This window comes from Amia ocellicauda, chromosome 5 (assembly GCF_036373705.1).
Source record: "Amia ocellicauda isolate fAmiCal2 chromosome 5, fAmiCal2.hap1, whole genome shotgun sequence".
Taxonomy (NCBI): domain Eukaryota; kingdom Metazoa; phylum Chordata; class Actinopteri; order Amiiformes; family Amiidae; genus Amia; species Amia ocellicauda.
The window spans coordinates 29,113,995-29,130,540 of NC_089854.1; the positions used below are offsets into that span (position 1 = coordinate 29,113,995).

General features: G+C 38.5%; 1 protein-coding gene across 1 annotated transcript; it reads left to right on the top strand.

The window, feature by feature from the left end:
* Nucleotides 1-1,609: 1,609 nt before the first annotated feature.
* Nucleotides 1,610-13,815, top strand: LOC136750002 (myosin heavy chain, fast skeletal muscle). Its single transcript, XM_066704703.1, has 39 exons — nt 1,610-1,819; nt 1,913-2,056; nt 2,168-2,324; nt 2,429-2,456; nt 2,541-2,649; nt 2,735-2,827; nt 2,924-2,987; nt 3,071-3,169; nt 3,267-3,370; nt 3,465-3,603; nt 3,984-4,115; nt 4,227-4,363; nt 4,568-4,738; nt 4,823-5,129; nt 5,221-5,291; nt 5,426-5,513; nt 5,618-5,735; nt 5,850-5,973; nt 6,322-6,458; nt 6,756-7,011; nt 7,233-7,475; nt 7,562-7,738; nt 7,849-7,994; nt 8,080-8,170; nt 8,263-8,652; nt 8,740-8,866; nt 8,958-9,076; nt 9,315-9,511; nt 9,609-9,792; nt 9,963-10,128; nt 10,327-10,451; nt 11,163-11,471; nt 11,557-11,760; nt 11,910-12,035; nt 12,261-12,431; nt 12,513-12,617; nt 12,714-12,809; nt 12,896-13,027; nt 13,783-13,815. The coding sequence occupies exons 1-39, from the start codon at nt 1,616-1,618 to the stop codon at nt 13,798-13,800; spliced, it is 5,808 nt and encodes a 1,935-aa protein (XP_066560800.1). The 5' UTR covers nt 1,610-1,615; the 3' UTR covers nt 13,801-13,815.
* Nucleotides 13,816-16,546: the final 2,731 nt, after the last annotated feature.

Here is a 16,546-nt window from a genome sequence, read left to right on the forward strand (position 1 = left end):
ACTTATTCTCAAGAATTACAAATGGTTTTCAACACTAGGTTGTACAACTATATCCAACAATTAAAGGGATCAGGAGATTCTTACAGGACCACTGCAGTCTAACATCAATGAGAAAACTAATGTGAAAAGTACCATCTTCTTAACACAGCAGCAATCAACACCTTGTGTTCCAGTACAGTAAAACTATGCTTTAGGAATGCAAACATTGGTTTTCTATCTTATATTTTCTAGATATTTTATTCCTCAAGCCAGTGGTTGTGTCCCAAAACACTGGCAAATTGTTATAGTTAAGATAAGCTGAAGATGTTCATACGAATACAAGGAGCAAATGCTGATTTGTTTAACATGACTTAGTAAAACACACACCATCCAAGAGGTGGAGCAAATCAACCAATAATTAAAAGCATCCTTAGAATATTAATTTCACATTATCTGGCAATGAGGCAAAATTAATCCTATCATCATTACCATAAAAAGCAACTTGATCCAAAATTAAATTTGGTGTGGCAAGCTTTAATGTAGTCTAATGAGAGATGGTTCAGTGTTACATGACCAAATACAGATGAGCTTTTTGCTTAGCTAGCAAAAGGCTCTCAATAAAAGTAGCTCCTGTGACCCTCCCACTCCTTAGAGAAGCAATCAGGTTCCAAGTAGTGGTAAGATGCTTTCCAATCTAGATGATGATTTGTACCTTCAATAGAATTAATAGGGCACTGCAGAGACACTATACAATAAATAATACAAGGAAATGAGCCCTGTTCAATACTTTACTGTAATTATAACTATGCTATAAATTAAAAATGTAAAAAAAATTGTTGTTTTCACCAATTCCATTCACTTTTGAGCAATAGGATTAAAAAATAAGGGTTTTTTACATTTACGTTAAACTATCCGTCAAACTGATTTTGATGTGAGCAAAAGATTCCATATGATAAAAAGGATTCTAACACTGTTTTCTAATCTATTTTTGCAGTGGTGTGGAGTTTCCAACTATCTTCCTGTGCTTGGTTGAAAGGTAAAAAGTTATTAAGAAAAGAAAACACTAGTTAAAATAAAGCAAATTAAGTGTTATTGTGACAGTACTTGAAATTCTGCTAGTCACATCTATAGGTAATGGAAAGTAATTAAGTTCAAAACATAAACAAAGAACATACTAGTTTATTGATTATTTAAGACATCAGATTGTATAAAATAATAATATATTATAGTAAATAGGATTGTGACAACGATAGGAAAACTTGGAAAGTGTAACATACCATGAGATAAAAGGTATATGAAATCTTCTATTTTATCTTGTATTTCAAAATTGTTCAGATGACTTCAACACCAATGTGTTTTTTAACCAGAGAAATAATTAAAGTACAGACTTATTCACCTTGTCTTTCAATTCTATCTTCTGTACTCCCAATTTATGTGAAAGCAGTTTAAATGTTGTTAGATATCTCCTTTGCAATATCTGTTTCTCATCTCAATATACCACAACATATTAGGATTGATCTCTGAATTAGATGGTGTAGAGCTTGCTCGAATTACAAGCTTTTTGTATTTGACTCCTGTAGTTTCAATTCCTGGTGTCTGGTAACTGTATGCTTTAAATCCACAGCAAATTGCCACCATGAGTACAGACGCGGAGATGGCCGTTTTTGGCCCGGCTGCCATATACCTGAGGAAGCCTGAGAGGGAGAGAATTGAGGCTCAGAACAAACCCTTTGATGCTAAAACTGCTGTGTTTGTGTCTGAGCCCAAGGAGTTGTACCTTAAAGGTACTCTCCAGAGCAAAGAAGGGGGCAAAGCCACTGTAAAAACAGAGGGAGGCCAAGTAAGTAGTATCTATGGTATGATTGCAAAAGGCCTTATTTTTCATTCATCCAGGTGAACTAGTCTACTTAATAAGCACAACTTTGTCTCTCAGACTCTAACAGTTAAGGAAGATGAAGTCTTCCCCATGAATCCTCCTAAGTTTGATAAAATTGAGGACATGGCGATGATGACCCACCTCAATGAAGCCTCTGTGCTGTATAACCTCAAAGAGCGTTACGCAGCATGGATGATCTACGTAAGTCAATGAAACTGGGGTAAAAAAAAAAAAAACTCATTAATTAAATCATAAATGTATCGTTGAATACATCTGAATTGTGTAGTGAAGTTCTGAATTATACTATTTCAGACCTACTCTGGGCTGTTTTGTGTAACTGTGAACCCCTACAAGTGGCTCCCAGTGTACAACCCAGAAGTTGTGACAGCGTACAGAGGCAAAAAGCGCATGGAGGCTCCACCACACATCTTCTCTGTCTCTGATAATGCCTATCAGAACATGCTCACTGGTAAATACTGTACAAATCACTCTAATTGTACACTCAATAACAATTTTGAATTGAACCATGAAACTTAAGTACTTATTTAAGCTGTATTTCATATGTATTTACAGATCGTGAGAACCAGTCCGTCCTGATTACGTAAGATTACTTCAGTATGTATTTATTTATTTCCTCCTGCACTAGAAGGACATGAGATTAACTCTTGTTTTGTTTTGCCCCCAGTGGAGAATCTGGTGCTGGAAAGACTGTGAACACGAAACGTGTCATCCAGTACTTTGCGACAATCGCAGTGTCTGGGGAAAAGAAAGCTCCAGATCCTGGCAAAATGCAGGTTAGATAGTGTTCCTTATGTTGGGTGAATAGTTTAGGAGAGCCCAGCTTTAACACCCTTGTTAATGGTCTAATGTCCTTCATAGGGAACCCTGGAGGATCAAATCATCTCAGCCAACCCTCTGCTGGAGGCTTTTGGTAATGCCAAGACAGTGAGGAATGACAACTCCTCTCGCTTTGTAAGTCAAAAATCAAATGCTAGTCTCAAATAATAAATGAAGTGCTTGCCATTTACATGGTCAGTATTTGAATTTTGTCTTATTTTATTCAAATAGGGTAAATTCATCAGAATCCATTTTGGAACTACAGGAAAACTAGCTTCTGCTGATATTGAGACTTGTAAGTAATTTTATTTCTCCTAAAACATTAATGTTTTAATCTTTAAAAATGTAACAAAATTAAAATTAAAAGAAATCTTACAGATTTGCTGGAGAAGTCCAGAGTAACATTCCAGCTGTCTGATGAAAGGAGCTACCACATCTTTTATCAGATCATGACCAACCACAAGCCTGAGCTTATTGGTAAGATCTTTTATTTTAATGAGTGAATAGAGATAATGAAACCTTCCTATAATGTCAGTTGCTGTATTTGAAACATGTATATTTTTCTTTCATGCAGACATGCTTCTGATCACCACCAATCCCTATGACTTCCCTATGATCAGCCAGGGTCAGATCTCTGTGGCCAGCATTGATGACAAAGAGGAGCTGGTTGCCACAGATGTAAGTGCTATTAACTAGCTAATCAGGTAGAAGCTGTAATATTTAATTATTATTATTTATTTATTTATTTATTATCTAATGTTTAATATTTTAGACTGCCATTGATATTCTGGGGTTTACAAGTGAGGAGAAAACAGGCATTTACAAGCTGACTGGTGCTGTGATGCACCACGGTAATATGAAGTTCAAGCAGAAACAACGTGAGGAGCAGGCTGAACCTGATGGCACTGAGGGTAAACTTCAGATTTATGTTTTGGTTTTCATACATTTCTTAATTTTGACATGGAATATGTAGACTGGAAAACAAATAAAGTTGTCAAGGGTTCCTATAACCTGGAGACCTCTCAATGAACCCTGTAGCTTCATTAATAGAACTTCCATAATCTCAACTCACATAGGGACTAAGCAGCAGCAGCTCATTTACAAGGAACTTTGGATGTCATACTGCACTGAACTCTACTCAACAGAAGACACTGTCGGTCATTAATTTTGGATCCACCATAAACGTCCACCTATAGTCAAAGAAAGTCATGATCTGGATTTGAAACCGACACAATCTAGGATACAATGTAGTGATTTATGACAATACCTGACTTGCTATTTTTGGTTTCAGTGGCTGATAAGATTGCGTACCTTTTGGGCCTGAACTCAGCTGACTTGCTCAAAGCCCTGTGCTTCCCCAGAGTGAAAGTCGGAAATGAGTATGTGACCAAGGGGCAGACTGTTCCACAGGTATGGAAGTCTGGTATTCAGACACTAATATATCTTCCTCAGAGTTTATCCATGCTGTGAAATGTGCTACATTCTGACCTGCTTTGTGTAAATGTAATTCTGTTATGCTAGGTCAACAATGCAGTTGGTGCCCTGGCTAAATCAGTCTATGAGAAAATGTTCTTGTGGATGGTTGTCCGCATTAATCAGATGTTGGACACCAAGCAACCAAGACAGTTCTTCATTGGGGTGCTGGATATTGCAGGATTTGAGATCTTTGATGTGAGTAATATTATTTTGTTTTAATAAATGATCTAATCGAAAAAGATATTTGAAGATTTAATGTGATTTCCATATTGGTTTTCAAAAAATAAATTGGAAAACTGTGTTTTCTCTGGCTACATACAACTGGGCAGAATTTTATATTACCAAGTATGAACTGCTGTATGAACATACACAATGCTGTTCTCAATTTATCTTGAATAGTTCAACAGTTTGGAACAGCTGTGCATCAACTTCACCAATGAAAAGCTGCAACAGTTCTTCAACCACCACATGTTTGTACTGGAACAAGAAGAGTACAAGAAGGAAGGCATTGAATGGGAGTTCATTGACTTCGGTATGGACTTGGCTGCCTGCATTGAGCTTATTGAGAAGGTTGGTAAAATACCCAGTGTTATGTATGAATACAATTTTACATCTATCTCTCTCTCTCTAATCAATTTCCTAAAATTTCTACAGCCCATGGGCATCTTCTCCATCCTTGAAGAGGAGTGCATGTTCCCCAAGGCATCAGACTTAACCTTCAAGAACAAGCTCTACGACCAACATCTTGGGAAATCCAACTGTTTCCAGAAACCCAAGCCTGCCAAAGGCAAGGCTGAGGCCCACTTCTCCCTGGTGCACTATGCTGGCACTGTGGACTACAATGTCAATGGCTGGCTGGACAAGAACAAGGACCCCCTGAATGACACTGTGGTGGGGCTGTACCAGAAATCCTCTGTCAAACTGCTGGCTCATCTGTATGCCAGCCATGGAGGACCTGAAGGTGATGTACTTGTATTACATTCTCACAAAAATCCTTATTTAAATTTTAGGAATTGCCCTGACATAACTGATCATTTTATTTGTTTTAACAGAGGCCGGTGGTGGAAAGAAAGGTGGCAAGAAGAAGGGCGGCTCTTTTCAGACAGTGTCTGCTCTCTTCAGGGTAAACATTTTACTATTGACTATATTTCTTGAGTCTCCTATTTCCCCATTAAACAAGTAAATTATGTTGCAACATAAAACATTTGAAAACTATGTCAATGCATTTAATCAATTTGTCCTCTTGTCACAACACAGGAAAACTTGGGCAAGCTGATGACTAACTTGAGGAGCACACATCCTCACTTTGTGCGTTGCTTGATTCCCAATGAATCAAAGACACCAGGTGCTGTCTACATGCTTTACATAATTCATATCCAAGTAAACTGTTGTATTTGAATACATACAATTCTGATTTTATTTACTGTTAACATTTAATTGTCATTCTAGGTCTCATGGAAAACTTCCTGGTTATCCACCAATTGAGGTGCAATGGTGTGCTAGAAGGTATCAGAATTTGCAGAAAAGGTTTCCCAAGCAGAATCCTCTACGGAGACTTCAAGCAAAGGTACTGAAAAATACAATATTAGAAGATCAAACTGAAGATATACAGATACTTATATATATATTGTCCTATTGTGTGTCAAAAAGGTCTACTTTATTCTCTCTCATATTGTAATAGATACAAAGTATTGAATGCTAGTGCCATCCCAGAGGGTCAGTTCATTGACAGCAAGAAAGCTTCAGAGAAGCTCTTGGGATCCATCGATGTAGATCACACTCAGTATAAATTTGGGCACACCAAGGTAGGCATCCGTAAAGTATGTCTGCGTGGGACAATTCCATCTACATTGACCAAAAAGGGTAAACACTGGTTGTTGAAACAATACAAAATATAAATATATACAAACAATATATTGAAAAAGCACAATCATTAGACTCTCAGGAATATTCAAAGACTATAATGTGTAATTATTATTTATCATTTACATTGAAAAGCAATGAAAAAACACAATATGAAAACCAATCAAGTGGACAATGAGTTCTACATAATGTACACAGAAATAATATTGCAGTATGACTGAAGTATATCAGCAAGAAAGAAGTGATGATAAAGTCATAAGTCATAATCTCTTCTGGTTCCTCAATTACAGGTGTTCTTTAAAGCTGGCCTGCTGGGTACACTTGAGGAGATGCGAGATGAAAAACTGGCTGCACTGATCACCTGTACTCAGGCACTTTGCCGTGGTTTCGTGATGAGAGTGGAGTTCAAAAAAATGATGGAAAGGAGGTAACAGGAAAATGTGGCAACATATTTCAAAACTTAGAATCAAATGGTTTCTCAAGCTATGGATGAAGACAAAAACGTACATACCGAATAAATATCTAAGAACAAGCGTAATTGTTAAATAATTTTCCTTAATGATAAAAACTTGTATAAAATCTATGAAACCATATTTTCCATCTAACATGATTGTATATGTGTAATTTTATTATATGTGTCACTACAGCTTTACTCTTGCCCACCTCTTTGATATGTTGCATTATTTATGAAGTTACTAAGCACAACTAACCATCTCTCCTACAGGGAATCCATTTACACCATCCAGTACAACATCCGCTCATTCATGAATGTGAAACACTGGCCATGGATGAAGCTGTACTTCAAGATCAAGCCACTTCTGAAGAGCGCAGAAGCGGAGAAAGAATTTGCCAACATGAAGGAAGAATTTGTGAAATGCAAGGAAGATCTGGCAAAGGCAGAAGCCAAGAGAAAGGACCTTGAAGAGAAAATGGTGTCTCTGCTGCAGGAAAAGAATGACCTGGTGCTACAAGTGCAAGCTGTAAGCATATTGCTGCTTTGGACAATATGAAAAAATACAAAACAAATATGGTATTGGGAATAGTTACACTGTAAAAGTCTTAGTACAATTATAATGTATTTCCAACTGTTACACTGTATATTATTTAAACTTAAAAAACATTGAATATATAATAGAAATGAAAGTAAGAACCTTTATAGCAACATTTTGTATTTCCTAATGTTCAGTAATTTAATCAACAGGAAACTGAGAATCTCTCAGATGCTGAGGAAAGATGTGAAGGACTGATAAAGAACAAAATCCAGCTCGAGGCCAAAGTGAAGGAGATTACAGAGAGACTGGAGGATGAGGAGGAAATGAACGCTGAGCTGACTGCCAAGAAGAGGAAACTGGAGGATGAGTGCTCTGAGCTCAAGAAAGACATTGATGACTTAGAGCTCACCTTGGCCAAAGTGGAGAAGGAGAAACACGCCACAGAAAACAAGGTACATTTTAAGAAATTAACATTTTAAAGAAACATGCACCATCAGAAAGAGGTCTTCATTATGTCTGTTTAATAAAACTCCTATAGGTAAAAAACCTTACTGAAGAGATGGCCACTCAGGATGAGAGCATTGCCAAGTTAACCAAGGAGAAGAAAGCCCTCCAAGAGTCACACCAGCAGACTCTGGATGATCTGCAAGCAGAGGAAGACAAAGTCAACACTCTGACTAAAGCCAAGACCAAGCTTGAACAACAAGTGGATGATGTAAGTCATAGGTCCAAAATAGATTTGGAGACCCAACTACAACTTCATAACAAATAACTGACACTTCATTAATTTTATTCAAAACATTTTATTTCTGTCTCTTTTTCAAGCTGGAGGGTTCACTGGAGCAAGAGAAGAAACTCCGAATGGACCTTGAGAGGGCCAAGAGAAAGCTGGAGGGTGATCTGAAACTAGCCCAGGAATCCATAATGGATCTGGAAAATGACAAACAACAGTCAGATGAGAAGATCAAGAAGTAGGAATTAATAATAAATATGAATACAATTTTGTAAAAGTATGAAGTAAAAATACTTATTTCAAATATATTTGGCACATCACAGGAAGGACTTTGAATCTAGCCAGCTTCTCAGCAAGATTGAAGATGAACAAGCTCTGGGTGCTCAGCTGCAGAAGAAGATTAAGGAGCTCCAGGCATGCATTTCAAATTTAAATATTTAAATTGACATTTCTTTGATTATTATCACTTGTTTCAACCTATCTATTCACACTTTTCCTTACTCTAGGCTCGAATTGAGGAACTGGAAGAGGAAATTGAGGCTGAACGTGCTGCTCGTGCAAAGACTGAGAAGCAGAGGGCTGATCTTTCCAGGGAACTTGAGGAGATCAGTGAAAGGCTTGAAGAGGCTGGTGGTGCCACTTCCGCTCAGATTGAGATGAACAAGAAACGTGAAGCTGAGTTCCAGAAGCTCCGCCGCGACCTCGAAGAGTCGACTCTCCAGCACGAGGCCACCGCTGCTGCCCTCCGTAAGAAGCAGGCCGACAGCATGGCAGAATTAGGAGAACAAATTGACAACCTTCAGCGTGTCAAGCAGAAGCTGGAGAAGGAGAAGAGCGAATACAAAATGGAAATCGATGACCTCTCCAGCAACATGGAATCTGTAGCCAAGTCTAAGGTAAAGAATTACCCAGTCAGTTCCAAGTATAACATACATATACATTCTAATTGTTTCAAGAATATTGATTATAATCTCAAACGACAGGCAAATCTAGAGAAGATGTGTCGTACTCTGGAGGACCAACTCAGTGAACTCAAGGCTAAAAGTGATGAGACTTTGCGCCAGATGAATGACATCAATACACAAAAAGCAAGACTACAAACAGAGAATGGTATGTCAATCAAATACTAAGTTGTATTGATTTACTTTTTTATTGCTATTGTAAGCTAAAGTCATTAATATCAGTATTATTTGTTCATTAGGTGAATTTGCACGCCAACTGGAAGAGAAAGAAGCTATGGTATCCCAACTGACAAGAGGGAAACAGGCCTACACTCAACAAATTGAGGAGCTGAAGAGGCATATGGAAGAAGAAACCAAGGTGATGTATTCTTTTGAAACTTTCATTAGTAGAATATTATACTCATCCATCCATCCATCCATCATCGAAACTGCTTATCCTGGTAAGGGTCGTGGGGAAGCCGGAGGCGATCCCGGCAGGCATAGGGTATAAGGCAGGAACACATCCAGTACAGGACGCCAGTATTATACTCATTATAGCCTATATAAGTAAAATTATATATATTATTTATGTCTCCATATGTTCATTTTCCCTTCAGGCCAAGAGTGCTTTGGCTCATGCTTTACAATCAGCCCGCCATGACTGTGACCTGCTCCGGGAGCAATATGAGGAGGAGCAGGAGGCCAAGGCTGAACTTCAGCGTGGAATGTCCAAGGCCAACAGTGAAGTGGCTCAGTGGAGAACAAAATATGAAACTGACGCCATCCAGCGCACTGAGGAGCTTGAGGAGTCCAAGTTAGTTCTCGCAGTTTACTTAACAGTGTTGAGGATTTAGCTACATAAACATTATGTAAAGTTAAATGTCTGTTCTAATCATCCTATCTTCCCACAGGAAAAAGCTTGCCCAGCGCCTGCAAGATGCTGAGGAACAGATTGAGGCTGTGAACTCCAAGTGTGCCTCACTGGAAAAGACCAAGCAGAGGCTGCAGGGTGAGGTGGAAGACCTCATGATTGATGTGGAGAGAGCAAACGCTCAAGCAGCTGCCCTTGATAAGAAACAGAGGAACTTTGACAAGGTACGTAGTCGAATACAATAAAATTGATTAAATATGTATTCAATAATTTGGGAAATTTGACAAAGATGCTAAGATGAAAACAAAAACAATAATTCATCAGTTTGCATAATGAGGAATTGAAATTCATGTTTGGCTACATATTTTACTGCCATAATAACATATTACGACAGGTCCTTGCAGAATGGAAGCAGAAGTTTGAGGAGGGCCAGGCAGAGCTGGAGGCGGCTCAGAAAGAGTCTCGCTCTCTAAGCACTGAGCTTTTCAAGATGAAGAACTCCTATGAAGAGGCTCTGGATCATCTTGAGACCCTTAAGCGCGAGAACAAGAACTTGCAGCGTAAGTTAGAAACCATCAAATAAAAAAAAATATTAGCTGTTACACATGACAACAAATACTGTATTTGCAATAATACACATACAAAAAATACTTTTTATCATTCAGATCTCTATTCATATTAAATTATGTATTTATATGCCCTTCTGATTTGTGATGTGTTGTTGTGTTCAATTGCTGTTCCACTTATTTTAATGACAGAGGAGATCTCAGACCTCACTGAACAGATTGGTGAGACTGGAAAGACCATCCACGAGCTGGAGAAAGCAAAGAAACAAGCAGAGACAGAAAAGTCTGAAATCCAGACTGCACTGGAGGAGGCTGAGGTACCTGGCATACAATCGGCAGTACTTTTTACACAATTGGACTACAACAGTGTATGACTACAATAATCTGTATCAGCTAATCGAAAACAACACCTCAGATATTCTGAAATGCAGCAGGTGTAGAAGTGAAAAGTGAGAGGCTAAACTAAATTAATGCATTTATATTTTACAGTAAATAATGAGTACCAGGAGAAAATGGCTCTTCACTGGTTCTAGCATTACAACTACCAGAAAGAGCAGTGCCATGCACAGCCTTGTGGGGGGGCAGGGGCTCAAACAAAGAAAGCAGCATGAAGTGCGGTCCAGGGGTGGGCGGGGCGAGTATCGACTGGCGAAGTGGGGGAAGCGCGGTCTGCAGAAATAAGGCAGGGGGAAAAAAGGGGCAGTGGTTCGCAGCAATTATGGCAATAGTTATTAATTTGAGATGGTAACCATTCAAGCCTTATCTCCTAATTGCCTCCTAAGAACAGTTTTATTTTAATTTTAACCCACCACTTTCAAAAGAGTAACAAGTGAAAAAAACTCTACTCTGAACAAAAAATCTATTCATTTTAAAATGATATACACTATTGATGTGACGAATACTACCAAAAGTTATTTATTTATTCCATAGGTAAACTGATGTTAATCAAATAATTATTCACACACATATGGCCCATGAACAAGTCAACCATCTAAGAATGAACCTGTCGGTGCTTATCTTATTAACAGGCCACACTGGAGCATGAGGAGGCCAAGATCCTTCGTGTGCAGCTGGAGTTGAACCAGGTCAAATCAGAAGTGGAAAGAAAGGTGGCTGAGAAGGATGAGGAAATTGAGCAGATGAAGAGAAACAACCAGAGAATTGTTGACCAAATGCAGAGCGCTCTTGATTCTGAGATCAGGAGCAGGAATGATGCCCTGAGAGTGAAGAAGAAGATGGAGGGAGATCTCAATGAGATGGAAATCCAGCTGAGCCACGCCAACCGCCAGGCTGCTGAGGCCCAGAAACAACTGAGGAACGTCCAAGGACAACTCAAGGTACATTATTTAATGTAAGCTCTCGTTAGACCTGGATATATCATATTCAATTTCTAAAAGGATTTTCCCCCCTTGTATTAATCAGGATGCCCAACTGCACCTGGATGATGCTATCAGAGGACAGGAGGACATGAAGGAACAGGTTGCCATGGTGGAGCGCAGGAACACCCTCATGATGGCTGAGATTGAGGAAATGAGGGCTGCCCTGGAACAGACAGAGAGAGGCCGCAAAGTGGCAGAGCAAGAATTGCTTGATGCCAGTGAACGTGTGCAGCTGCTGCACTCCCAGGTTAATAAGAAGATTTTATTAAATATATATGTTTCCTGTATTATTGCTTTATCAAAAACAATGCATGTGTAGATTTTTTTCTCCAATGAGCTTTATATTTACAATGTCAATTTATATTACTATCAGCTAAAATATTACTGATGTTTCAGAATACCAGCCTGATCAACACCAAGAAGAAGCTTGAGAGTGACATCTCTCAGCTCCAAGGTGAAGTTGATGACACTGTCCAAGAAGCAAGAAATGCAGAGGAAAAGGCCAAGAAGGCTATTACTGATGTGAGTAACATGACTAGTATAAGCATTTCCTGCTGCCTTTAAATAAGGCATTAATTATTCAACCTGCAAGATCTAGAACATATCATAATGTAACTCTAGTTACATTTATTTTATTTATACTCTATTTTAGGTAATACGGTGATGAATACCAGTATAAACTACTGTTGCGTTAATGCCACTTCCAAAATCTTAAATAATCCTAAAACATGTACAATACAATTTTAGGCTGCTATGATGGCTGAGGAGCTGAAGAAGGAGCAGGACACTAGTGCTCACCTGGAGAGAATGAAGAAGAACCTGGAGGTCACAGTGAAGGACCTGCAGCACCGTCTGGATGAGGCTGAGCAGCTGGCAATGAAGGGTGGAAAGAAGCAGCTCCAGAAACTGGAGGCCAGGGTAACTTGGCTGTTATTGTATTTATGTAATGGCGAATCAATTCATAAAAAACTCCGCACTTACATGCAGATTGATTTCTAGGTGCATGAGCTGGAAAATGAATTGGAAGCCGAGCAACGACGTGGAGCCGATGCCATTAAAGGTCTCCGCAAATATGAGAGAAGAGTCAAGGAGCTCACCTACCAGGTAATGTACCAATTATAACCAATAAATACACTGATATACAAAAAGTCAATGTCTGCAATAATACGGTGTGTGGAATTAACCTGTTATTGCCTGCAGGCTGAGGAGGACAAAAAGAATGTGAACAGACTCCAGGATCTGGTTGACAAGCTGCAACTCAAAGTGAAGGCTTACAAGAGACAGGCTGAGGAAGCTGTAAGTCAGAGATTTTAAAAGTATTTAAACACTCCTTGTATTTTACAGAGTAAATTAGATTATAAAAATATATTTTTGTCCATCAGGAGGAACAGGCCAATGCCCATCTCTCCAAGTTCAGGAAGGTGCAGCATGAGCTGGAGGAAGCTGAGGAGCGTGCGGACATCTCTGAATCCCAGGTCAACAAGCTCAGAGCCAAGAGCCGTGAAATTGGCAAGGTATTTTCCGTTAACTGAAGTCAATGAAGTAAAAGTGTAATAGCACACAACATAAGTAAAACATATGTATTTGCCCTACATAAACCCTGATCAGGGAGGAATTTAAACCAGAATTCACTTTTTGTAAGTTATCAAATGTTTAAGCAAATGCTTTGTCATATTTTAATAACTAGGATTCCCCTTTCAACATCAATATTTAATACAACTATTTGACTTGGTGTTGTTTCACGAGTGATGATATACCTGCTTCTTCATTAACTAACACCTCATTCCAGGTGAAAATGTACAATTAGCATGGATATTGGATTACATTTCCCCTGAAATAAGGAAATGTTTGGCAAATGATGAACGCATCAGTCAACATCAATTTGTAAATCTGATTAGCACAATCCTTAATAGTGAAATACACCTAGCAACTAAGTCCCTGTCTGTAGTTCTGGATGACCAATGTAGTGAATCCCTGTTATAAACAAAACATAGATACACTGATGATTTTACAAAATTTGTGATTTACCTTAGTTTAGTATTTATATTGAAAACTATAACTGCCTGTGCACAGTACTTTTATTGCAAGTCATGCTTAATTACCACAGTTTACATTATAAAATATATACTAATTTGTCATGCAAAGCTTGAATAACCACAAGGAAATCTACAGATTACACAAAAATCTCATAAACTGTCCTTATTTTTTGCAGTTAAAAATGTTTTGTCATACTGTCATTAATCATTTTTACTTCTTTCTTTTTCAAAAGGAGAAAAGTGCAGAATGAGGGACAGATACATCCTTGAAGTCCGAAGATTCATATAATATGAATCTCATTGCCTGCAATTCTATGAGCACAAAATAAAAGTAGTTTACTTGCACCATTATATTTCTGTTGTTTGTTTTATTATTATTATTATGATGATGATAATGATTATTATTATTATTATTCTTTGTTATTCACTTTCCTGTAATTGTTGGCATTGTTTTGAAGTCAACAAATGAAATGCTAGAAACAAGCATTAGTTTTGTGAGGACATTGCCATGCCATGGTTACTGGTATTGCAGTAAGGAAGAGATTTTTCCTTTTTAAAAACTCAAAGTGGTTATTACTTTCTAATTGACAAACACTTTTTGTGCAGTTTCCTTCATGGCCTCAATTCACAGGAGTACATTTTTAATTCAAGCTTCTTCGTTTTATGCCAGCTTTATATAAGGCTCAAAATAACTCGGGCTTATATTGAATAGAATGCCACACACACTGTGAAGCCCTGCAGAGGTTCTGTTTGCCTCCTCTGAAGCTGGTACCCTTGATAAAATACAGGGATGGATTAATTCCAAAAGACAGCAAGAGGTTTTAGCCAATTAAATGACAAACAACTCTGTCAAAAGCTGTTGTCACTCAAGATTCATCACAAATGGACATTCCAGCAGAATAACAATCCTAAACCCACATTCAAATATTTACCAAAAGGAAAGGCAAAATCCATGTTCTTGATTTGCCATCAAAATCTCTAGACCTCATTTCAATAGAAAATGTGTGGTATGAACTGGCAAGGGGCTGGATTAAAATCAAAACTTTGACCCACCCGCTAAGAGCAAACTACACACCTGTACATTATAGAGGTTACATTTATGATTAGAAGAAAGTGGCATCTTACTAAAAATGAAGCCACAACAGAGTACAGTTCTCTAGTACAGTTCTCTAATCCCAGCCAAGAGCAATGGAATAGCATAAGAAAATAATAAATCTGAACATTGTGTATTTAGAAAAAATATGTAACCATCTGATCTATTCCCTCAACACTAATACTCACACATTTCTTCACATCTTGACTCATTTTAAAGAAAAATGTACATGCACATTTTATTGTATAAATAATAAATAAGGAACCAACGTTTTACCAGTTACACAATTTAAAAAGTCAAATGTAAGCAAATGATTCATTCAATTAAGGGTTCAATTAAGTAACTATTATTGCTCTTATTTTAAATATATGAATTCTTGTACTTTTCAATGCCTTTATTTGGATACATATGTCTGCTTTGCCCGCACATCATGTATCACTAATGTATGTATCATGATATTTTTGCAAACACCACCCATGCATAGAAACTTGTGATGTTTTTCATAACCAAAGTTTTGAAGTTTCCATTTGGTTTCAGTCTATGGGCAGGACTGAATCTCGCAGCTCAGCTCTACAATATGAGGAGCTGCGAGGGGGAGGAGCCTGTTCTGGGGGCGTGGCTCCCGGGATGGGCGGGCGCTGTGATGTAGGTTGCTATTAGCGGGTGGGTCAAAGTTTTGATTTAATCCGGCCCAAATACAGTGATCTGGCGCGCCATGCTATAAATCCACAGCATTAATCTCCCCGCTGACACAAAACTACAAGCCTATACTTCGTAGTGGTTACAAATATGTGTAGAAGAAAAAAAAAGAAAAATTACATGAAAACTGAAGCCGCCATTGATGACAGCTGTGTAGTTGTTATTATTATTATTGGCAGACGCCCTTACCGAGGCGTTTTCTGTTAGCGGGTGGATCAATGGTTGGGTGAACAACAGATCGATGTAAATATTTTATTCAGCGTCCACTTCCCAGCTAACACACAACGTTGCCACAATGTTGAATTACGTTGCTACGTTGTGGCAACATTGTGTGTTAGCTGGGTTGTGTGTAGTGGTGCACATTAAAAACAAACTGATGCACCGACTAAAAAACTCAGTGGTTACATTTATCATTGGAAGAAACTAGCAACTACAAATAAGCCACAACTGTTCATTGGAAATCAGATGTTTCGCCGATATGTAGGAGTTTGTGTGTGAATGCAAGTCTCCTGTTGTGACGCCAAATTCATCAATAACATCAACAGAGTACAGGTGCGCCGCCATAAACACTTTCTTCTGTCATAGTGGAGCGCAAACATGTTTTAAGAAGTTTAAGTATGGCATTGTCTCCTCCAGACTCAATGACTTCCAGTCTCTCACTACTGTTGCCTGCGACCTAATGGCTACTCTCTGGCCGCTCACTCTCTTTACTGAGTTGATGTTCTTCCTCACAATCACTCTCCAGGTCTTCACTCTCTTTGCCCTCTCCGTGCTCTTCCTCACAATCACTCTCCAGGTCTTCACTCTCTTTGCCCTCTCGGTGCTCTTCCTCACAATCACTCTCCAGGTCTTCACTCTCTTTGCCCTCTCCGTGCTCTTCCTCACAATCACTCTCCAGGTCTTCACTCTCTTTGCCCTCTCCGTGCTCTTCCTCACAATCACTCTCCAGGTCTTCACTCTCTTTGCCCTGTTGATGCTCTGCCTCAAGGCCACTCTCTTGCTCCTCTCTCTCTTTTGCCCTGTAGTTCTTCTGACGCACCACTGGTCTTTAGAAACCTCATAATTGATCCTACAACAGGTAGTGTTTAAAACAAGTAATGTCATTAGATAGGCTACATTTGTACAGTAAGTTATGGTTTTTTCCCCATTACTTTAAAATGTTAACTTAAATTGATTAAATTTTTAAGTTAGTTTATTATAATTTA

What these genes read in the sequence shown, in the direction of transcription:
- LOC136750002 (XM_066704703.1), top strand. Translation starts at nt 1,616, where the DNA reads ATGAGTACAGACGCGGAGATGGCCGTTTTTGGCCCGGCTGCCATATAC. An exon ending in CAGCCATGGAGGACCTGAAG is followed by an intron (nt 5,130 to 5,220) that starts GTGATGTACTTG and finishes TTGTTTTAACAG; the next exon opens with AGGCCGGTGGTGGAAAGAAA. An exon ending in AAGACTACAAACAGAGAATG is followed by an intron (nt 8,867 to 8,957) that starts GTATGTCAATCA and finishes TTTGTTCATTAG; the next exon opens with GTGAATTTGCACGCCAACTG.